Raw genomic sequence first — 25,226 nt, forward strand, 5'->3', positions numbered from 1 at the left:
TCAGTGTGGTGTGAAATGGGGCAGAGATCGTTGTTGGGTGGTAGACTCCCTTACATGCCGTCTATACTTAAGGAGTTAGCAGACAAACATCCACTTTCTACAGTGCCTCAAAATTATTATTTTCTTAATAGGGAGCTTCTGATTTCTATTTTTAAAAGAATAATAATTCTAAAATATCTCTCCCTTCAATACAAGTTAAATTCTGTCACACTTAAGGACTTCCTTAGGATAAGGTGACCTAAGAGAGTTAGACCCAGGAATTTTAGGATCATACAACCGAGAACGAGAAGGTACCTAAGTGATCATTTAGTCCAACCCCCCTGTTTTGCAGATCAACAAACTAAGGCCTAGAGAGGCTAGCTGATTTGCTCAAGGTCTTACAGCTAGAAAGAGGCAGAATGGGGATTCAAAAAAATGTCCTATGTCTATAGGCCCAGCACTCTTTGCACTATACTCCAGTGCCTCAGCTTAGGGAGCCTAACTTCTCCAATGGGGCAGATAGGTAGTTCATTGAATAAAGCACTGGGTTTGGAATCAGGAAGAAGCATCTTCATGAGCTTAAATCTTGCTTCAAACACTCTCTGAGTGATCCTGGGCTTAACCCCATTTGCCTCAGTTTCCTCATCTGTAAAATGAGCTTGAGAAGGAAATGGCAAACCACTGGAGTTTCTTTGTTAAAAAACGAACAAATGGAGTCACAAAGTGTAGCACGTGACTGAAAAATGACTAAACAACAAAAAGTACCTGATGTATCCAAGTCCTGTGTGAGTATAAAGAAGGAGGAGGGGTCTTTAATAAGTGTCTCCAGATATATGAACTTGAGGAAATATAAGAGATGCTGAGTATGTCTTATCATTTCCTTCATGCACCTGGAAAGCTTAAGTTTGGCCCTCCTTGGAGAAGGTGGTAGAGGAAGGATGAACTGCCCTCCTTTCAGAGGATGAGTTGTGTGGGGGTATGTACTAGGAAAGCAGCCATCACAAATTAAGGGACCCTCTGCCACTGAGAATGTTTATGGAGAATTTCCCTCTTTGATATCTAAGGACCTGTATGCCCATGTAAAATTACTATGGATGAACTGTTATAGACTTCTAGAGCTGCATCTAGGGATACTATGAAAGCAAACCAATTAAATAAAAAAATATATCAATTCTAAGACACTCCAATGAAGAGCCACGGTGATATAATCTACTATGTATTTTAATACACGTTGCTTACACTCCCTCTTAGGGAGCCATTGCTTCTCCTTCCTAGACCTTCAAAGTAGATACTACAAAATACTGGTGGCAGAAGAAGATGGGGAGACAGACTGCCTTTCCTACAATTGTGGGATATCAAAATTGAAAAGCACCTCAGAGTTAATCCAGTTTAATCCATACTCAAGTAGGAATGTCTTCCACAACATCTCTGACCATGGACCATTTAGCCTCAGCTTGAAGAAATCCAGTGATGGAGAGCTCACTACGTGTTCTACATTAGGAAGCTTTGTTTCACTTAAAATGTTGAATTGACATGGCAAGAAAGAGAACGTGTGCTCTTATAGAATGTGTGTTCATGTCTTAAAGTGGTTGAGACCATCTGAACCAAATGTGAAACCACTAACCTAGGAAAAGTTTGGCATGACATATTTTAAGTGAATCCATATTGGTTCTTGGTGACCACCTTGCTCCTTTTCAAATATTCACATTCAATTCAACATTATTTTTTGAGGTAGCATTGCATAGTCCATAAAGTACTACACGTGGGATCAGAAAGATTTGAATTCAGATCTCATCTCTAATACTTATTAGCTGTGGCCCTAGCAAGTAATTTCAATTCAGTGTGCTTCATACAGCTTCCTAGGACTTACCTACTAAATTATAGATGCAATGAAATCTGTATGGATGGAAGGAGTTTCCATGCTAGAAGTTCCCCCATACTGATGAAATCACTGTTCTCCAATTAGAATTTTGTCAAGGATCAATGTCAGCTTCCCAGTCCATACTCCATGAAATTCTTCCTTTTCCTATTTAACAATTAAGAAAGCATTTGAAGACTGATTACTTCCTTCTTCTTGGCTAACTCCTGTTCTGTAGGACTTCTCTCTCTCTCTCTCTCTCTCTCTCTCTCTCTCTCTCTCTCTCTCTCTCTCTCTCTCTCTCTCTCTCTCTCTCTCCAGAGCAATGAGAGTTCAGTGACTTGCCCAGAGTCATACAACTAGTGTCAAGTGTCTGAGGTAAAATTTGAACTCAGTTCCTCTTGAATCCAGGGTTGGTGCTTTATGCACTGCACCACCTAGCTGCCCCCTTCTGTATGACTCCTCAAAGATGATTGATAGTTACTGCCACAATTATCTTCTTTCTATCTTTTATTATATATATATATTGTTTATATTATATATTTTTACTATTATTAGGTAAAGTTGGGGCATCAGGCTGCACTGCCTTAGGTATCTTCAAACCAAGCCCTTTTACAAACTGTTGACATTTCAGTGACTCTGCCAAGATAAGTGAACCTCAGAAGCATTCTTCATTTGATTTTGGTTATATTATTAAACATAGAAAAGAGAGCAAATAGAAAAGAAAGAATTGATCAATAGGAGCTAACATGGGTACACTATGATGAATTAATGGGAATTAATCTCATTTCTCTTGGTCAAGTTATTAGTCTGGTAGATCAGAAGGGTGCTATTAGGCATAGTGCATCTCAATTTCATCAAACCACTTAATGAAGTCTCACATCAAAGCATGGAAGATAGATGGGAAAATGTGGGCTAGATTATTCTACAGATGGATGGATTCTACAGTAGCTTAAAGAGACTAAAGAGGCCTATCGTGGAACTGCAAAAGATATCGCCCTTGGCTCTGTCCTGTTCAATAATCTTGTCAGTGACTGGTAAAGGCTCAAAAGGCATAGTTTTCAAACTTGCAGATGGTACAAAGCTGGGAGGGATAATTAATACAAAAGATGAAAGAACCAAGATTCAAAATGTGTCAGCAGACTGAAACAAGGGAGATGAAATTTGATGAGTCTAGTGATGTAAAGTCTTGTGTTGGGCTTTAAAAAAATCAGGGGAACAAGTGCAGAGTATAGGTACCTTGCTGGGCAGCTGTTCATGACAAATTTCTGAGGATTTTAGTTGACCAGTTTAATATAAGAAAATAGTATGATGTAGCAAAAAAAAAAGTATTGTAGTGTTTGGGCTGAGTTGCTGTAATAAATATCTCACAGGAAGGAGAGTAATTCCATTGTAATAATAATAATTTCACATGAATATAGCAAAACTCACTTATCCAATAGCCCAAAGCTGATTGCCTTTTCTCAATCATCATCCTTCTTGGTCCCTCTGCAGCATTTGGTACTGTTGACCACCCTCTCCTCCTGAATCCTCTTTCCTTGATGAATTTTTGTGTCACTGCTCTGTCTTGCTTTCTTCTCCTACCTGACTGCTCCCTCTTAGTCTTCTTTGCTCTGAAATGGTAATGCAAAGACTACTTATTATCTCCATTTTACATATAAAGATACTGAGGCTCTGAGGGATTGAGACATGACCAATGGTCAACCCAGCCAAGGCAGTGTTTGAAGGGGTATTCCAAGCCAAGTCTCTTGTTCCAAGCCCAGCACTCTTCCCACTAGGTCATGCTGCCTTTTGAAGTACTCGGAACTGATCAGATGTTACCCATTGAGATACTGACAAACTACTGCAGGTTGAGTCCTGAGCAAGGCTAGACATTATGTTCTATCTTCACACAGTGGTGGGATGGTGGAAAGAATAAAAGATGCATAGTCTACAAGAGAGAAGACTTAGGAAGAAGTATGTTAGCTGCCTTCTATTTTTTGAAGGAAATCATTCTCTGCAGTCCTAGAGGGGGAAAAAAATGAGAGCTAGGAAATGGAAATGGCTACTGGGAGACAGACTTTAGCTCAGACCAGAGATAGATACTGGATCTATTTGGTGTATGTTCCAGTGTATCTAGATATAACATGGCTAATAGCATTCTCTGGGTTTAAGAATCTAAAAATTTGATTGGTTTGAGGAACTCACAGGTAAGGAAAGTCTATCTAATAATGCAAGCCAGTACTTTTACTGCAATTTACAGTTTGGGTGGGGTGGGCTTTAGGTTTAGAGGTTGTGTCTAGGATCAAGGCATCAGTATGTGTCCAAATTCAGCCCAGGTCTTCCTGGTTCTACATCTGCCTCCACTATAACCTGGAAGATTAATCACTGGAAGTGTCAAAGCCAAAGCAAGATCACTATTTGTCAGTGATGTGATAGAAAGGATTCCTGCAGCGGAATCTCCTTCAGACTATTGGGTCCTAACCCTAACCCTAAACTCATTTCATTTCTAACCCTAACCCAAATGATGCTGTTCGCTGGTAAATATCTAAGTTCTCCACCAATCAATGTTCTGTCCTTGGTACCTTTGGCTTGATGGCAATAGGTGGCTCAGGTACTGGGGAATGGGAGCCAGGGAGAAGGGGCAACCAGGATTGGGAGGAGCAAGATGCAGGGAGAAAGAGGATGAGCTGTTTTACATTTATAGATTTTAACAAATAAGGACTTTTGTTCATAAAAAAAGTTTTCTGGATTGGTTAAAAAGAAGTGCTATAGGGGGCGGCTAGGTGGCACAATGGATAAAGCGCTGGCCCTGGATTCAGGAGTACGTGAGTTCGAATCCGGCATCAGACACTTGACTCTTACTAGCTGTGTGATCCTGGGCAAGTCACTTAACCCCCATTGCCCCGGAAAAAAAAAGAAGTGCTATAGACTCAGGAATAGGTTTCTCTCAAGCCTTAAGAGTCTTTGTTATTTAAAAGAGCCAAGAAACTTGGAAGCACAGGTCCCAATTGATCTTGTCCCATTAATTCAGTGCCTCTATTCAAAGACTCTTAATAAGTCTCATAAAATAAATTTGTGTTTGCTTCTCCTCAGAAGACAAAAAGGCGTGGCTTCTCACCTGAAAAGAAGTCCCTCTTGATTATACCCTTGTTGGATTCAAGACAATTAAATAGGTGGAGATGGGGGTGATTAGGGAATTATGGCTAATGGATTATTAGATTGGCTTCCAAATCAAGTTCATGGCTGTGAGTGCCTGTGTCTTATGCAGAGAGGCTGTTCTAGTTAAGGTTGAAAGTGTATTAGTTGAGGGTAGAGAGAAGACTAGGATGGGGACATTAAGTTCTTACTACAATGTGCCAGGCATTGTGCTAAAAGCTAGAGATAAAAATATAAAAACAAAACAATCTTTACCCTCAAAAAGCTTGTGTTTTATCAGATGGAAACAATAGACATGTAGATAAATGGTTGTAAGCAGATCAATTTAATTCCCTGTGCCTAAGTTGCCTCATCTATAAATTGAGAATGTTGAACAAAATGTAGAAGTAGTTGGACTGAGTGACCTCTGAGTCTACAGTCCTATCAAGTTTTGCCAATTGGTTATAAACAGTATAACAGAAAGAGCCCTGGCTTTGAAGTTAGAAGACCTAAATGCTTGTCGATTGATTAATTGGAATAGGCAAGACTTGAAAATGGATTGGGTCTAGGGCTTGAATTGAATTGCATTTTATTGCATTGAATTGAATCACAGCAAGCAGTATATCAGCTCTTGCACACTCTATACCAAGGTCTGGGATCTTGGTAATTGTCCTGATGCAGTGGATGGCTGCCACCTTGCACTGTTGTCTCTTTAAACTTGCAGACCATTAAAACCTCCAGATCTTTAGCTACATGAAAAAATCCTGCCATGCCTCCTGGACTTAAACATCTGATTTTTGTTTTGAACCTTGTGTAAGACCTTATACTTGTCCCTTTTCTTCCCTTAAATTCAGCCTATTTTTCTAGCCTTTTAAGATCTTCTCGGATCCAGACTGACATTCATCACGTTAGCAGAGTTCTCCCAATTTTGCCAGACATCAACACATTAATAATGACTCTGGTCTGATCATTCAACAGGTTTTGTGGGAATCCAGTTAACAACTGTCTCCTAGCCTATGACTATCCATCTTGTCTTCAAGAATATTTAATAGGGATAAAGGATGAAGTCTTCTTGCTTTTAAGTATTTCAAGTACTTCCCTCACAACCATACCCCAAAGGTGCCTCTCTATATTCTTCAGAACATAAAGACAAACAAATGTTCCTATAGTAACTTCAGAAAATTACTATTCAAGCTTACTTAGTATTCTTGAATGTAATCCCCCTTAAAAATGGATGAAACTAAATTGCACAAGTCAAGAAAAGAGCCCCTTTCCCAAACTTGCTGAAATTTCGCTTCAAGGGACCTTAGGAAAACATTGACAAATCTATTTAAATTTATGCAAATATCCAAGGTGATAAAAGATATGTACAACTCAGTCACCCATGGTGGTAAAGCTCTATCTTCAGTTTCTTAGCCTTGAAAGGTTACGCTCTAACTCATTTACTAATGGGGGCAGGAAAGGGAAGGCATGGAAGGGGGAAGTAAAGTCTCTAGATTTTTTTTAAGTAAAGATTAGCCATGAGTGCATACAAAGAACAAAGGTGCCAAAATTCATTCATGATATGAATGTTTTACTTAATTCAATTCTTCTGTGCAAGTCTCCAGACTCTGAAGGTTTTCTCAAAGGCCTATATTTACTAAGGGCTTAGTTGTTGTTTTTCTTGTTATTGTCGTTCAGTGTATTTGGAAAAGGATATGACAAACCCTTCAATATCTTTGCACAGAAAACCTCCAACAGGGTCATGAAAAATCTGACACAACTGGAATGACCAAACAACAGCAACGACTTCATGTGTTGGAATGTCTTACATCTGGAATAGATCCTAACACAAACTACCAAATTTATTTCCCAAATCACAGGTTTTACCTTGTCACTCTCCTATTAAAAAGACTTTGTGGTTCTCTGTTTCCTCTTGGATAAAATATTAACTCCTCACTCTGACTTTCAAGGCCCTCTATAACCTAACTCCCATTTACTTTTTCATCTTTTGTTTCATAGTAGAGTACTTTTTAAAATTTTCATAAAGGATTCCATAAGACCATAGATTAGAAGCTGGAAGGGACCTTAGAGGTCATTGAGTCCAGCCCTTCATTTTACAAATGAGGAAACTGAAGCGCAGAATGATTCATGACTTATCCAGGGTCACTAGGTAGAGAGATAGACTGATGATCCTGTCTGGAATACACTCACTCCTCATCTCTGCTTCTTAGGATACTGAGCTTCTTTCCCAGCTCTTCCTGCTCCCTACCCAAAGGAATTACTTTGTTTATGCTTTTCTTTGTGTATGTATTATCCTTAGAAGAATATAAGCTCAAAAATAAATAAATAAATATAGTTAAATAAACGAATGAATGGATGGATGGATGAATAAAAAAGAAGAAAATGAGCTCAAAAATAAATAAATAGATAGTTAAATTAAAAAGTGGATAAATGAATGAATGAATGAAGACAAAAGAAGAATATAAACTCCTTCAGGGCAGGATTTTGTCATTGAATCCCCAGTGCTTGGCATGGTGGCTTACACCAGGGATTCTTAACTTTTTTCATATGTCATTAACGCATTTGACATTCTGATAAAGCTTATTGACCTTTACATGGATACTATTTTTAAATGCATAAAATAAAATACATGGGATGAAAAAGAAACCAATTACATTAAAATAAAAGTGTAACTTTTTCCTCATTTAAGTTCATGGACTACATAAAATCTATCCTTGGAGGGGCCTGTACACTTCAAATTAAAAGCCCTGCTTTACACAGATTAGGTGCTTAATTAACATTGTTGAATTTAATTGAATTGGCTTAAAGATAAGATGAAATCACTTGGTTAGGGATTGATGTTCTTTTCCCTCCATTAGCCATTTCAGAATGAGAAATAACTGTTGATGGCCTTTTTTTTTTCATCAGGTGTTGGACTGGATCGAAAACCATGGTGAGGCCTTTCTCAGCAAACACACAGGTGTTGGGAAGTCTCTGCATCGAGCCCGGGCCCTGCAGAAGAGACATGATGACTTTGAAGAAGTGGCTCAGGTGAGGAGTGATATGGGGTGAGGGGAGACATGGCCAACCTTTGGACTTTCAAATCCCTCTCTCCTATTTTCTTACCTTTTCAGTCTCTCCCATTGTGAGTCTTTGGCTTTGGGAAATGATGAGATGTGCTTTTGTTAATAACTCATAGTCTCTGAGAGCTTGGCATCTTGGACTTTCTGCCTTCCTCTAGGAGTGAATGATACCTATATTCTTGGGTCACTAGGAAATTATCTTTAAAGGGGATACTGTCAAGATGGACCAAAAACAACAAGCAGTAGCCCTGTCCACTAGTGGGTGCTGATCCCTGGCCAGGAGGACCTGGGTAGATCTGTGAATAACTTTGACTCAAACTTAATTTCCTCTTCCTCTTCATCTTTCTCCTCTTTCTCACAAGCATCACAAACATCATCACTATAATCACCATCACCATCATTTATTTCATCATCAGAACAGGTTTTATATATAGGGGCTTCCAGAAGGGTCCCCAAATACCTGCCTTTCATTCAATCATTGGAAATTCATTCTTGGTGCCTCAAAAATGTTTCATCTTTTATATGAAATAGTTTTTAAAAAAGATTATGCCTTCATTCATTATCAACTAATATCTTAAAATTAACAGTAAGACTTAAGTACCTGAAAAGGGAATCTGTTCAACATATTTGACACCACCATCCTATTCATTTAATTTTAATGTTGGGATGAAATGAGACACCTGAAGTACTTTGAACAGTTAACAAATGGAGGTTTACTTACTCCTAACATAGGAAGTATATTTGACAAGGATAAAGTAACACTTAGCTTAGGTAAACATACTCCCTTCACATCTTTATGGAAACACATCTGGTCTGCAGGGAAGAGGATGGTGATTCAAATGGTCTCCAGTCATTCACCAAGTCTGAAGGGCTCTGATTTCATATGGATGTGTCTTTTTATGCTCCTCGTTGACTAGGAAGCTTTGTCTAGGGAGAAGAAGCTTGAACCTTGCCCCACTCTGTGATAAATAGGTCCCAGCTTAGCTTTGTTGCTTTTGGGGCAGGGGGGAAGTAGTTTAACCCATGTTGGGTAGAGGGGGAAAACTTGTTAGATATTGATCTTATTTTGAAATCATGGTATCATAGATCTAGAACTGAAAGGTATCTCAAGGATCATCTAATACCCCCCCCCAATTTTAAAGATGAGGAAACAACCCCAGAAAGATGAAGTGCTTGATTACCAAAGGTCACACAGGTGGTGAGTGACTGAGTTGAGATTTGAACTCAGATTCTTAGATTTAAATCCAATGCTATTTCCATTTTATCAAAAGGAAGGAAAGAACACTGGCAAAGGAGGAAAGCAAAGACAAGCTTTACTTATGTCACAGTTTTATATAAGGTTCAGTTCTTTGGTGGGAAGGTAACTTGGGCATTGTATGGATCACAGGTTCTGCTTAACCGACCTGGAAAAAGGGCTCCCAGACTGAGACAGATTGAACAATTGTTATGATATTTTATGTAGCAATGAATGGGAGAGTATTTGGACCTTCAGTTTTATTATTGGCAACTTTAACTGGGGCTATCTGTTGAGGTTCCAGGAGATGGAGTGACTTGGCCATTGTCACACACTGTCAGAGAGGAAGGTCAATAGCACCCTAGAGCATATTATCTACAGATGGAAAGGACCTACTTTACAGATGAGGAAACTGAGACCCATAGAGAAGAAATTACTTTCCTAGGCTCTTATGGCTCATATGTGACAGAGACAAGACTTGAACCCAAGTCTTTGGATTCCAGGTCCAGTGTTCTTCCATGCTTCTTTCCTGACTCTTCCTTTCTTTCTTTCTTTCTTTCTTTCTTTCTTTCTTTCTTTCTTTCTTTCTTTCTTTCTTTCTTTCTTTCTTTCTTTCTTTCTTTCTTTCTTTCTTTCTTTCTTTTTCTTCCTTCCTTCCTTCCTTCCTTCCTTCCTTCCTTCCTTCCTTCCTTCCTTCCTTCCTTCCTTCCTTCCTTCCTTCCTTCCTTCCTCTTTCTGAGGCAATGAGGGTTAAGTGACTTGCCCAGGGTCATACAGCTAGTAAGTGTCAAGTGTCTGAGGCTGAATTTGAATTCAGGTCCTCCTGAATCCAGGGCTGGTGCTCTATCCACTGTGCCATGTAGCTACCCCCTGACTGTTTCCTTTTAAGGCAGCTGGAGGGGACTAAGAATACAAGCAGAGGTTGACATTTTCTTTGACAGTGGAATGAGAAGAGACTCCCTCTACTAGTACAGCTTGGCACATTTTCTGCAATTTACAATCAACTAAGATGGAAGACTGAGAAGTGAGGTCATTTACTCAGGATCACACAGCCAGTATGTGTTAGAGGTGGGATTCTGAGGCTACATCTTCCTGGCTTTGAGGCTGGCTCTCTACCCACTGTTCCCTATTTCCTCTCTATTCTTTATGCATTGAATTATAAATTCAGTGCTCAGTCAATTGGTTACTTACTAGCTGTGTGACCCTGAGCAAGTCACTCAACCCAGTTTGCCTCAGTTTCCTTATCTGTAAAATGAGCTAGAGAGGGAAATGGCAAAGTATTCCAGTGTCTTTGCCAACAACAACAACAACAACAACAACAACAAACAAACAAACAAACCCAAAATGAGGTCACTAGGAATTGGAAATGACTAAACAACAACAAAAAAGTTGGTTAATTGTACTGATGTTCAATAGATATCCAATAGATAATGATGTATGGCTGTGAATCTCAAAACAGTGTGGGTTCTAAAGAAAAAAAATGAGTGTTATACCAGGGATTAATAGAAAGGCACATGGTGCATGTAAGTTGCAACAGATAACCATAAGGAACTTTGATGAGCTATAATAAAATATGTCATCATTGGAATGCATGAGCCAAAAAAGAGAGTGTGGTCTGGCTATGGGACAAGAGTAAGGGATAACAAATGGTCAGCCCAAGCATTCCAATGGTATCATCACAATGTCAAGGAAAAGGAGACAAGGCCCCCAGAACCCCAGAATGAACTTATAGAAGGGAGTGAACAACACATGCTTGAGATGGATGGGCATGGATGATCGATGATATGCATGGCTGGAGATAACTTTCAAATCAATAAGAGAATAAAGCCATTTGAGTAAGTATTTGAGATTGTTGTCCAGTGTTAAATTCTTAATGAGACATTTATTAATAATAATGATGATGACAACAATAGTAATAATGCAGATAATCTCTCTCCCACCTGCTCCCTGGGACTACAATTCCTTTACCCAACAAAGCTTCTCATCCTACAATTAGAGATAAAAGACTGAAAATGTAAAAAATAACCTCTGACAGAAGCAGACCAGGCTTTGATAAAGGCAGGGCAGACTAAAGGGGTTAAAAAAAGGATCTGAATCTGGAAGGGAAGAGTAATCAAGGGGAGGTGGGATCCAGAAAGGAGGTGTTTCCTTTCCTGTACCCTTTTGCCCAGCACCAGACCTACCTACAAATGAAACCAGTGTTGATGGAGGGAGGCATGGTTCCTTCTGCTTGGGCTGCCTGGTTTGGCTGGGAGGTAGAATATATCTTTTTGAAGGATGGAGGGCTCTCTGGGACTTCCTCTGAGGTCAGTAGTTTGAGCAGAAATTTCTCTTCTGGAAAGAAGAATGGCAGATGTGGGCAGCAGAAAATGGAGTAAGCAAAAGATCAGAAATACATCACCCCTTCAAGGCTTTCTTATAAATATGCCTCCTGAGTAGATAGATCTTGCAGACCAGAAATAAATCCTCCATCTTTACTCCATTGTAGAAAATTGCTTTCTGTTGTCTCCCTTCACTCTGGGGGACTCCGAAGGCAGTTAGTGAATGTAGAGCAGGATGGTTCAGCAGAATGGATCTCTTAGGCGGCATTAAGGGACTGGCCTTGAGTCGAGTAAAAGGGAGACGGGCTGGGAATATCAATCTGTCTTAGGCATGCTTTGGTGTGTTTAACATGATTGTCATTCCTAGACAGAGACAAATGGGAGACATTCAGCTGGAGAACAAGGATGTTGTTGTTGTTGTTGTTTGCAGAATAACCAGAATGTTTGTTAGAGCTGGAAGGGACATTAGAGATGATTTGCTTCAGCTCCACTCATTTTACAGATAAGGAAACTGAGGCTTAGGGTGATGAAGTGACTTGTCTATTGTCACACACTTTCTGAGGGAAAGTATCACAATGCCTCAGAGCATATTATCAACAGCTAGGAAGGACCTATTCCCTCATATTATAAATGAGGAAACTGACTCACAGAGAAGAAATTACTTTCTTAGGGTCATATGGATAGTATGTGGCAAAGCGAAGACTTGAGCCCAATTATTTGGACTTTAAGTCCAATGTTCTTCCATGGGTTTTTTTCCAGAATCTATTTCCTTTTAAGGCAGATAGAAGGAACTGGGAACATAAGCAGAGATTTATAGTTTTTTCTTAATTTTTAATTTCATTTTTATTTGCATTTCCACATTCTCTCCCTCCCTCTCTAAACACTGAGAAAGCAAGAAATATAATACCCATTATACATATACAGTGATACAAAACTTATTTCTACATTAATTGTATTCTGGGGCAAGGCAAGAAAAATAAAGAAGGGAAAAAATATATTTTAGTCTGCACTCTGAGTCCATCAGTTCTCTATCTGGAGATGGATAACATTTTATATTGTAATGATTGGAATGATGCCACCTACTGGAGACTTGCTGTGGGAAAGCTCCACCATGAGGAAAATGCCTCAGAGGGCAAGGCCATGTGGCTTTTCCTTGGCGTCCGGAAGTGATATTTGTTCATGGGTGCTATCTATCAAGGCTACCAGCCAATCAACCTGAGGAGCCTCCTATTTTCTGGGAGGAGACAGGAAGGAGGAAAGAGGGCCTGCGCGGAGAGCTCTCTCTCTTTTGGGTGCCTGACTTGATGATGGTGGTGGGGGCAGAGGACTTCACAGGAAATTTGAGGAAAGATAGGAATTCCAGGCTGTTGGAATTCTGTTCTCAATCTTTTTCTTTCTATTTTTCAATAAACCCTTAAAAACCTAAACTCATTTTATCAGTGATTTTAGTCAGTTTCCCCCAAAACTGAGGGAACAGATTAGAATCCACATTTAGAATCTTAAATTACACAATATCATGAGTCCTTTTGGAGCTGAGGTGGATTATTGGATTGATCAGAGTTGCTAAATCTTTCAAAGTTCATTTTCCTTATATTACTGTTGTCAATGTTTAGATTGTTCTGGTTCTGCTCACTTTGTATCCATTCACATAAGTCTTCCAAGGTTTTTCTGAAACCATCCCCTTCATAATTTCTTATGACACAGTAGTATTCCTTTACATTCATATACTTTTTTAGCTATTCTTTTTTTGAGGCTGGGTCTCCCTCTCTTGCTCAGGCTATAAGTGCAATGACCACTTATGGGCTTAATTCCAGTACTGATTAACACCTAAGCTTTGACCAGCTCCATTCTGGGCCACATTGCTCCTCTGCAGGTAAACTAGTGGCCTCACTCTCCCAGGGGCTTGCCATATTAGACACCAGATTGTTTTTCACTGTCCTGTAGCTCACAGCTCCCAACTGAAGTATTCTACGAACTTCATCCTCCCCAAAGGCAGGGACTATAAGCATAAACCACTATGCCTGGATAGATTGACAAGTTCTTGAATGGGAGAGAGGTTTGAATTTCTCATCTCTATGTACTGTTCTTGTGAGGTTTTCCCTCAGAGAGCCCTTTGGGTATTCCTCTTGGGTAGGTATAGTAGAGATGGCAGTTCTCTGGGTCCTGAAGCATATTTTGAATTCTTAGTTTTCTCATTCATCTTTTATCTCACAAGTGATCAGAGTACAAAGAGAAATTCTTCCATGAGAATTGATGGAGTCACCACAATTCCTGGGGGAATTTTTATGCAAAATCTTCAGTTGTAAGGACTTTGTTTAAAATCATAGGTGACTTTTTGAGTTGTAAACACACCAGGAAGTTCTACCCTGGATAGAAAGGATTTCTCACTGAAGTTAATCTTGACTTCAAAAAGGTCAATTGTAATCACTATTTTTTCATTGGTTCATAATTTGAACCATTCATATTTTTAGCCTTGTGAGGGGGAGAGGGAGTAGATTAATGTTTTCCCATGTCCATAGGAACCCAATGTTTCCTGTCCATATATCCCTACTATTTAGCACCAAACTCTCCTCTAAATGAATGATGTATGAGTTGAGGGTGCAGGGATGGAAAAAAGAGAGGAAGATAGTGGGTAGCTATCCTCCCGGGAGGAAAAGAAACAATCCAAGCACAGAGCTTTTGTATCCTAATGAGATTTATTGAAGGATACTCTTTATAGCCAACCAAGGCTCCAAGTCTGGAAATAGGAGATGCTCTATGCGTTTTCAAGTCTGCATCTTAGAATGGGCTTCTGCCAACTGAGTGGTCCCCCACTTGTGTTGTCAGATCATCTCTTGGGGATGCACTGACAAAGATGGTTCCCAAGTCTTCCTTTTTACATGTCATAGTTCCCTTCTGGGGGTATATGGGATACTCAGGGAGGACTAGCACCTCTGGTAGGAGGGCTTGCTGAGCCCTCTTCAGAGCTGCTCATCTACCTTTGGTGTCTACCTGAAATTAACTCTCACCTGTGGCTCCAAGAAGTTGTACCATGTACAGTCGCCACACCTCAGTAAATCATCTCAGTAGACGCTCTAAACCAGTTTGAGGGTAAGCAACAGGACTCAAACCAGTTGGTGAATTAGGGGGATGCCTGCCCCCAAAATGTGAAGATTTCCCCCAGCAGAATGGGCGTATTAGAACAAGTCAGGCGGCTGAAGCAGGAGCTGTGGAGCACTTAGAACTTGGTAAGACTTCAAAGACACCAAGGTCATCCACCCCATCCCAGGCCTTGGCCAATCATCCTGACTTTTGTCTTGCCACGAGATGTCGTTGACTCTAGAAGAGAGAGGGATGCTGACCACTTCGTGCAATTCTGTGTGCTAAATGCTGCCTTATCTTTATTAACTCTATACGGGTTCTGTGGCATTTTAAAAGTTAGAGAGAGAGAGTTTCTGGGCAATTTAATCCCTTTATTAATAATGCCAGCATGTTTATTAATCAAATGATGGTCATTTGGCTGTGTCTCTTAGACTAAAGGCCACCCCCACCATGGTGGTAAGTTCACAGTTTATATGCCCTTAGAAGAGTGGGCGTTCCTGAGGGGGGCAATCAACTCCAATTCTTTAACAATTAATAAGAGAATGAATATGACAAGGAGAGACTGGACTATATTCCAGTGAGGGTCTTGGGGTACATGACTTAGAATACCCAAGTCTTGGTAAAAAAGATTATCAATTTCCATATCACCTGTCTGACAAAAGGAAGGATCCACATATTCCCAAATGTGTCTGAGCAAACACAAGAGCAGGAATGCACCCTTTAGCCCAAACTTAGAATTTCTTTTACTGTCTTTGATTAGATCTCAGCCATCCTGGCTAGGTACATCTTTTAAAAAGATTTCCCATACTGGTTGATTTCTGGATGAGGAAGTAGAAAAGGAGAAAAATCACGCTCGTTATGCAATAATTAGTTATTAATACAAGATAGAAATAATTTCTCTCAGTTCAAAGTACTAAAGAATACTTTTAAATACCATATTGTTATAGGCCTAGTGTACCCCAGAAGTTTTGTGGGGTAAATCAAAGAACCTTCTCCTTGAGAAACTGAACCAAAGGACAGACACACCTAAAGAGATAAGTGGCACCAGATTGGGACTGAGCTAGCTCCAGGACCACCCCCTTCATTCCAGTCTCCCCCACCCCTGGGGAGATAAGATGAGGTGTAGCTGCTGCATTTGGGGCCTGAGGAGGAGAGAGATGGCTTGAGAAATTTGCAACCACCCCTCACTCAACTCCCCTAGTCACCCATCAGTGGGGGATGATCCTCCCCCAATAAGGGAACTTTCCACAGTCAGATGATCACCCCTATCAGTCCTCTATAAAAGTATCTGCCTATCTCCTGCTCGAGGAGATTAGTATCTCAGAGCCATGCCTCTGTGCCATGCCTTCTCCCCATAAGAAGTCCAAGGATTTCTCTCTTGCTTTCCTTTCCCTAACACCCTAAATAAACTATTATTTTACTCTAATTGGATTTGTGTGCAAGAGGGTATAATTCTTTAAAGAGGAATTCCTAAGAACCCCTACCCCAAATCCCCACCAATTTCCCCAATAACAATAGTATTTTGTTTGAAACAAGTGAGAATTTGATGATATATAAAGGATCAAAAAAGGGTTGTCACAATCAAACGAAAAAAGAGTCACAAGATAAGCCTTTATCATACTTAGAAGTATTTTGTCCTTTTTTCTCTTCTTTCTTTTATTTGACTTGATAGTATTTGTCAATTTTATTATTATGTGAATATTATTTATTTGCAAAGTGAATTAATAATGTATACTCTTGTTTGTTACAAATTAAGACTTCAATAATAATTCAATTAAAAAAATTGAAATGCCTCCTATATGGCAGTTATTCTGTCCAATGCTGAGGAAATACAAAGATAAAAATGAAATGGTGCTTGGCCTCAAGGAATTTATAGTCTGCTTGATAGATACAGCCTGTATGCAGAGATTTAAATGTGATATCAATTGTGAAGATAGAGAATACCAGCAACTATAAGAGCTTCCAATAGGAGATGGCCCCGGGGCCAAGCCTTAGGGGGAGCTGGGATTAGGAGCTGTGGAGGGAGTGCATTCCAGATAACAGGGACACTTTCCCAAAGCAGATGGCATATTGGAGACAGCAGATGGCATAGTGAATTCAGGGAAGAGCTAGTAGACTACATTGGCTAGAAGATAGAGTGGGTAAAGGACAGGAATATTAAATGTGTGGAGTCATATAGTATTATGTTGCATCATGTTTCATATTATATTAGTCAACAAGCATTTATGAAGCCTTAATATGCACCAGGCACTGTGCTAAGCACTGCAAATTAAAAATTTGTTCAGTTGTCTCAGTCATATTTCTTTATAACCCCATTTGGGGTTTTCTTGGCAGATATTGGAGTGCTTTACCATTTCCTTCTCCAGTTCATTTTATAGATGAGGAAACTGAGGCAAATGCAGTTAAGTCACTTGCCCAGTAAGCATTCCTGATAGTAAATATCTGAGGCCAGATTTGAACTCAGGTCTTCCTGACTCCAGACCCACAGCTCTATCCACTGTGCCACCTATTTGTTATTTGTCCTTCATTCTTTTTTTTTCTTTTCTGGACAATGAGGGTTAAGTTACTTGCCCAGGGTTATACAGCTAGTAAATGTCTGAGGTGACATTTGAACTCAGGTCTTTCCAACTTCAGGGCCAGTGCTCTATCCAGTGCACCACCTAGCTGTCTAGATAGATAGATAGATAGAGAGATAAAACATATCTAATATAATAATGCACATGCATATTTATATAAAGGAATATATAAAGGTATACACATATGCTGTCTCCTTTGATAGAATATAGTTTCCTTGAAGGTAGAGGCTGTTTCCCTCTGTCTTTGTACCCCCAGCACCTAGATCAGTGCCTAGCACATTAGTAAAACTTAGTAAAAGCTTTTTTTTTTCTTTTTGCTGGGCAATGGGGGTTAAGTGACTTGCCCAGGGTCACACAGCTAGTAAGTCAAGTGTCTGAGGCCAGATTTGAACTCAAGTACTCCTGAATCCAAGGCCGGTGCTTTATCCACTGCGCCACCTAGCCGCCCCAGTAAAAGCTTTTTGATTGGCTGATTGCAGGACTTCAGCTGCACAGCTAAGGAATTTGCCTTTTTACTAAGAGATAATAAGGAGTCATTAAAGATTTTTGAACAGTCAAAAGTCTTTGAGAGATCAGATCTAAGCTTTGCCTGAGGGGTATTAACTTGTCTGAAATGCACAGAGTGGACTAGAGAGGGAAGACACTGGAAGTAGCCAGACCGACTTGGAGGCTATTGAAGTAGTCCAGACAAGAGATGCTAAGGAACTGAACTAGGGTGGTGGCCATGTGAGCAGAGGGGAGGCAATAGATGTGAGGATGCTGTGGAGGGAGAATCCACAACTGTTTAGATTTAGAGGTTAAAGAAATGCAAAAGGTCAAGGACAACTCTGAAATTTCAGACATGAATGGCAGGATGATGGTACTCTCAACAGAAATTAGAAAATTTGTTGGGAAAAGGGGAAAAAGAATAAGTTCTATCTGGGGCTTGCTGAATTTAAGGTACCTATGGTATAATTGAGAGGGGCTGGGGGCACCATGGTGCACAGAGCGCCGGACCTGGAGTCAAGAAGACTACTCTTCCTAAGTTCAAATCTGGCCTCAGACACTTACTTACTAGCTGTGTGACCTTGGACAAGTCACTTAACCCTGTTTGCCTCAGTTTCCTCATCTGTAAAATGAGCTGGAGAAGGAAATGGCAAACCACTCCAGTATCTCTGCCAAGAAAACCCCAAGTGGGGTCACAGACACATTTTGAAAACAATTAAGCAACAACAAATAGTATGTTTATTTTATATATACATATAGATATATCATACACACATATATACACATGCATACAAACACACTAAGTTTGATATTTTGATGGATTTATGTTCTCATTGCTGTGAATCCTCTTTTCACTGTTATAGGCTGCAATTCTCTTCCTTTTCATGCTATGCAATTCTTGTCTACTGCCTTCCATAAATGCTCCACTGAGTATCTAGCTAATGCATTGAAGACATTCCTCTGGGTCTTTTAATACATTATAGATACCAGTGCAATGCTTGAATGGTTGTCTTTTATCTGATCCTACATCTCCTTTGGGTCCTTGGTTTTTCAATTCTAGAACTATTAGAGTATTGTAGATAAAGGGACCCTCAGAGATCATCAGTAGTATAAGGGAAAGAATGCTAAACCTGGGGTCAGGAACCTGGGTTCAAATCTAGGCTCTACCACATGCTATCTATGTGACAAGTCTTTCTGTCTCTCTTAGGTCTTAGTTTCCTCATCTGTAAAAATCAGGATCGTTGGACTAAATCAGTGGTGTCTGACTTAAATAGAAACAGATCTCTGCAGGCTGTATATTGACTTGGAAAACTACAAATTAGCTTTATCTACATCGTATTATATTTTTAGTTATTTTGTTAACCATTTCCCAATGACATCTCAGTCTGATTGAGGATGTACTTTTGCAGCTATGATCTGTCATCTCTGAGTTAAATGACCGCTAAGGTCCCTTCTAGTTCTAAATCTGTGATGCAATCCCTGATTTTATAGTTGACAAAACTACAGCTTTGAATACCCCAATAATCTACCTATAGATCAATGAATGAAATCCTTTATTAAGTAAGTACTTACTTTTTCCAAGCATTGCGTTAGGAGCTAAAGATTATGTACTGTGACTGGTAGAAATGGGATCATCTCAAGAAAGAAGTCACCATATTCTTGAGGACCTGCCCTAAATCTTCAAATAATGGGAAGGGAAAGGAACAAGCATTGATGAAGAGCCTACTACACACCAGACACTATGCTAAGAACTTTACAAATATTCACATTCAACCCTCACAATAATCCTTAGGAGGTGGGTACTATTATTATTCCTACTTTATGGTTGAGGTAATTGAGGCAGGAAGAAATTAAGTGATTTACCCAGGTTCACACAGCTAATTAGTGTCTGAGGCTAGATTTGACTTCAGGTCTTCTTGACTCCAGGCCCTACTCTCTATCCACTGCACCACCCAGATGATAAAAAGGATGTGATGGGAAATGTAGGTGAGAGAAAAAAGGAAAGATAGAAGTAATCTTTTAAAAATAGTAATGGTGGGGCAGCTAGGTGGCATAGTGGATAAAGCACAGGCCTTGGATTCAGGAGGACCCGAGTTCAAATCTAGCCTCAGACACTTGACACTTACTAACTGTGTGACCCTGGGCAAGTCACTTAACCCCAATTGCTTCACAAAAAAAAAAAAAAACAAAAGAAAAATAGTAATGGCAAGGGGAAGCTAGGTGGCACAGTGGATTGAGTACTGGCTCTGGAGTCAGGAGCACCTGAGTTCAAATCCAGCCTCAACCACTTGACACTTCCTAGCTGTGTGACCCTGGGCAAGTCACTTAATCCCAATTGTCTCACATACACACCCCAAAAAGAAGTCAGAGGAACAACAACCACCACACCAAAAAAGAAAAAAATATATAGTAATGGTAATAATACCATCACCATAAAATGCAGAAAAGGGGAAGAGGTAAGTAGACTGGAGAAATCAAGAAGTATTTCATACATAGCATAAGATCTGAACAGGGCCTTAAAAGAATGGGTAGGATTCGATTGGAGGATGAAGAGAGAACAGCAAGTCTGGCACCCCAAAGTAGCATTAGTGTCAGACATTGGATGAGTATAAAGTGTGAGGGAATATTGGAAATTCCAATACCCCACATTTGGGAGTGTTGGAAGTTGAATAGATGATAGAGGGCCTACAATGCCAGGCTGAGAAATCTGGATGTGATAGAGTGTTTTGTAGGCAGTTTGTCCCCAAGGACGAAGGCAAGGTGAGAACTGTATTTTTGGAAGATTATTCTATTTCTGTGGGTCCCATTTTGTCCTGCAGATGGCACTACATGCACAGTCCAGGTAGGATACGGGCAGCAAAAGAAAAGAAGTAACTGGAAACCCAACCCTGAAGGCCACCACCTTGTATGTGATCTGAGTCATATTTTAGAGAGGAAGTTTGATGTAGTGGAGAGAGAGGGTATTGTTCAGTTTAGAGTCAGAGAGACCTGAATTCAAATTCTGACACAGATGCCTCTTACTTCTGTGACTCTAGGCAAGTCATTTTATTTCTCTGGGTCTTAGTTCCCTCATCTATAAAATGGGGATAAGAGTACTTAATTCACAGGGCTATTGTGAAGATTTAACAAGAGTGTATGCATGTGGATGTATATATATGCATATGCATATGCACATGTATATATATATATATATACATATGCATATGTGTGATGTTGTTTAATCATTTCTTTTTTTTTTTTTTTTAGTGAGGCAATTGGGGTTAAGTGACTTGCCCAGGGTCACACAGCTAGTAAGTGTTAAGTGTCTGAGGTCGGATTTGAACTCAGGTACTCCTAACTCCAGGGCCGGTGCTCTATCCACTGCGCCACCTAGCTGCCCCCGTTGTTTAATCATTTCAATCACGTCCAATTCTTTGTGACCCGTTAATGTTTCTATAATGCATATATAATGTTTTTCAAACATTAAAAGGCTGCATAAATATCAGCTATTATTATTAGATAGGCCCCTCTCTTTTCTTGATGCTCAAAAATATTAGACCTCCCTGGGGAAGTCCTGGATATTAAGTGATATGTGAACTTTGAAACTTCTTTCTAGTCCTAAGATACTAAAATTTTCAACAGCTTCCCTGTCGTCTCTGTTGATGTTGTAAGGGATATGAGTGTGAGGGTGCACTTTCATATTGTTGGGACAGCTAGGGGGTATAGTGGTTAGACTGTCAGGCCTGTATGTAGCCTCAGACACTTAGTAGCTGTGTGGCCCTGGGCAAGTCACTTGACCACTGCCTACCTCAGTTTTCTCATCTATAAAATGGGGATAATAATGGCAACTATCTCCCAGGGTTGCTATGAGAATCAAATGAGATAATAAATTTTAAAGTGCTTGCTACATAGTAAGCAACATATAAATATTAACTATTATTCCGCATAGGTGAATATCATTTGAGTTACCCTCAAACTATCCAAATTTATCAGGTTCCGCAGAGTCAGTCAAGTAGGCATTTACTGAGTCTTTATTGTCCTCATGCAAGGAGGGTGATGAGGTTGGAATGTAAAATAAATCTAAGGCACAAACCTGGTCCCTACTGAACTTAGAAGGAGAGGACTAAGTTTTCAAGGCTTATTGTTCTAGAGCTAGGTATTTCCTCTTGGGTACTATGTCTACAATTTGGGTAAGGTTCCCCTAGCCTAGATTATGACTTCATCATCTCAATGGCTTAGTTTATCCTAGAATGCTTTCCCATTTGAATTATACCTTTCCTAATAAAGTCTATTAAAACAACTGAGGGGGCAGCTAGATGGCACAGTGGATAGAGCACCGGGCCTGGAGTCAGGAGTACCTGAGTTCAAATCTGGCCTCAGACACTTAACACTAACTAGCTGTGTGACCCTGGGCAAGTCACTTAACCCCAATTGCCCCGCAAAAAAAAAAAAAAACAACTGAACATGAATTATTAATATTTGCCTAACATTTTAAAGGATGCACGATATAGAACAAGATTTAGGGAAATATATGTATCTAAATATGTTTAACCACCTTACTAATCTTTACTCTTATTAATCAACTAATTTGCAATTGATTGAGTGAGTTAATTTAATCTAAACCTAGTTTTATCGAAGGCTTGGGTAGAACAGAATGTTTTAATTCAACACAAACTTTCATTGGAACTTTATGCCTCTGATATTTATCTACAGTTTTATTTTTAAATGTTTTTTAAATTTGAATAGATGAGAGAGAGCATGGAATAGATAGAGGGATGGGTTCAAGTGTCAGCACTGACACATATTGAATGTATAACCACTTCAGCTCTCAGTTCTCTAGACAATTCTAGAAGACCATATGTCATAGCAAAGGTGTTTGCATTATAAGAGGGAATTTCATTATCTAGGGAGTTCCCTGTATAAATGAAATAATGGACTTAATCTCTACATCACCCTTATTTTAATACAGAAAAGCATTCCTTCATAACAAATCATAAGAAAAAGGGAAAAAAACAGCTCAGCAAAACTAGCCAACACATTAGAGTCATACATATGCAATATTTCTTATCCATAGTCACCTACTTCTTCAGAGAAGGGAGGGAGGTACATTTTCTCTTCTCTTCTTCAGTCTCAAGCTTAATCAGCATAATTTCACATTATTCTGGTTCACTTTTTAATTTTTAAATTTACATTATTGCCATTGCATGTATTGTTTTCCTTGTTCTTTATTGCATCAATCCATATTAATCTTCCTATGCTTCTCTCAAATTCTTCATATTCACATTTTCTTACATTGCAATAATAATATTTCATTTCATTATGTACTAGAGTTTTTAGATATTTCCTAATCAATGGACATTCTGCAATATTTATAATTCTTGCTACTACAAAGTGTTATTATTAATATGTTGGTGTACATAAGACCTTTCTTTCTGTCTTTGACATCCATAAATTATATGCCTAGCAGTGAGATCTAAAGAGTATGGATATTTTAGACATTATCTTAGCATAATTGTGCTTTCCAGAAGGCTTGGATCAATCTACAATCCCATCAGCAATATATTAATGTGGCTTCCCCCCCCCCTTCAATCCTTCCAACCTTGATTATTCTCATATTTTGTCATCTTTGCCAATTTTCTGGGTATGAGGTGAAACCTCAGGGTTGTTTTTTCTCATTGTTATTATTCATCTGAAGCAATCTTCCATGTGATTGTCAAAAGTTCTGAGCAGTGTTTGTTCGTGTACTTTTACCTCCTCTCCCTTGGGGAAAATGTTAGTCTTTTTAGCTATTGAACTAGTGACACAATCCTTATATAGCCTGGTTCCTACTGTGACATTAACTGTTTTGTAGGGGAAAAAATGTTTCCCATGACTGCTTTCTGTTAATCCAAGAAAAGAATTTAGGTAAACTTCCTGTTATCCTTCATCAGCTGAACATTCATTCATTCACTGTTCCTTCATTATTATGCTTTCATAACTCAATGCAAAAAACAAACTATGATCACATTTTGTTCCCTGTGTTTCCCAGTATCATTTCCATGTTATGCCTTTTTCCAGTCAAAAAAAAGGTTTGTTGGTTTGTTTTGTTTTTTTTAACTGGAAAAAGGCACGACATGGAAATGTGTTTTTTTTCCCTCTGCCTCCCTACTTTTCTTTCTTAGTCACTTTTTGGGGTATTGTTTCTAAATTTTATCAAGGAGATTTTGGCGGGGGGCAATGAGGGTTACGTGACTTGCCCAGGGTCACAGAGCTAGTGTCATATGTCTGAGGCCAGATTTGAACTCAGGGCTGGTGCTTTATCTACTGTGCTACCTAGCTGCCCCCCATTTCTAAATTTTAAAAGTTTTTAGGTTATTAAATATGCCATTCCTTAGCCCCCTTCTCTACTGCTATATATTTTCACAGCTTTTGGGGGGACATAGTCTTAGATTCCACTTCAAAGGTAGTTGGGACTTGAGGACAAGAATGTCAGTGCAGCTCACCAACACTAACATGATGTTGAGGGAAAGGGAGGAAATATGTCCCTTCCTGACTCCAAACCCATCCACTATGTACTGTGCTACTTAGTTTGCTGTTTGCAGAACACAGAGCATTTGTTAGTCATTTGTTGGTCAAAACCATCATTTTCTTGAAGACTTTCAATGAGGATGAATCCACTACTCCTTGAGGCCATCCGTTCCCACTTTTATGTATATCCACAAATGTTTGGAAGTTCTTCCTTATATTAAGCCTAAGTCTTCCTCTTTGCAACTTCTACTCATTCAGTTAATTCATCAACAAGTATTTACTAAGCACTGTTTATGTTCCAAGTACCATGCTAGACTCTGGGGATACAGGTACAAATATGAAAAAAAAACCAACCTACTTTCAACGAGCTTACAGTCTAACAAAGGAGACAAATCCATGTGAAAATATATAGTATAAAGTTAATAAATGCAAATATATACAAAAGGGTTTAGTACAAAGTAGATTGGGAGGAAGGCAACAGCAGTTGGGAGGTATCAGGAAAGTTTTCGTGCATAAGGTGGTGCTTGGATGTACCTTAAAAAAAGAGAAGGGCTCTATAAGAAGAAGGTAAGGAGTAAGTGCATTCTTGATTGACACAATCTCTCTCAGCCTCCTCTCCCCTCAGATTGGATGGTTGGAGGGTAGAGTACCAAACTACTCCCAATGTCTTCCTCTGTGGAGAGGAGAAACTAGAATTTTGGGCTCATTCCACTCTTTATCTGCTGCCCTGCCTGGTTTCAACTCTACAGAATCAGATGCCCCACATCCAGTATATCCCCATGTCTCCTCCCCTCCCCTTTCTTGCCTCCTTTTTTGTGTTATCTCTTCCCAATAGATTGTAAGCTCCTTGAGGGCAGGAACTGTCTTTTTTATTAATTGTATCCCCAGTACTTAGCACAGTACCTAGCACAGTAGGCACTTAATAAATGCTTATTGCATTGGATTAGATTGACATAGGAGATGGCCAATGCAAAGACATGGAGACAGAGGTGGACGTCATATGTGAGGAATAGACAGAAAGCC

The 25,226-nt window shown here is 39.5% G+C and overlaps 1 protein-coding gene across 10 annotated transcripts in view; it reads left to right on the top strand.

The window, feature by feature from the left end:
* Positions 1-25,226, top strand: part of KALRN (kalirin RhoGEF kinase) — a 991,119-nt gene that overhangs the window by 459,899 nt on the left and 505,994 nt on the right. For all 10 annotated transcript variants that reach the window (XM_043992602.1, XM_043992601.1, XM_043992603.1 and 7 more), the window contains one exon: positions 7,865-7,987. In XM_043992602.1, coding sequence (XP_043848537.1) covers positions 7,865-7,987 — 123 coding nt within the window. The remainder of the gene's footprint in view (positions 1-7,864; positions 7,988-25,226) is intronic.

Source organism: Dromiciops gliroides, chromosome 3 (genome assembly GCF_019393635.1).
Source record: "Dromiciops gliroides isolate mDroGli1 chromosome 3, mDroGli1.pri, whole genome shotgun sequence".
NCBI classification, from domain to species: domain Eukaryota; kingdom Metazoa; phylum Chordata; class Mammalia; order Microbiotheria; family Microbiotheriidae; genus Dromiciops; species Dromiciops gliroides.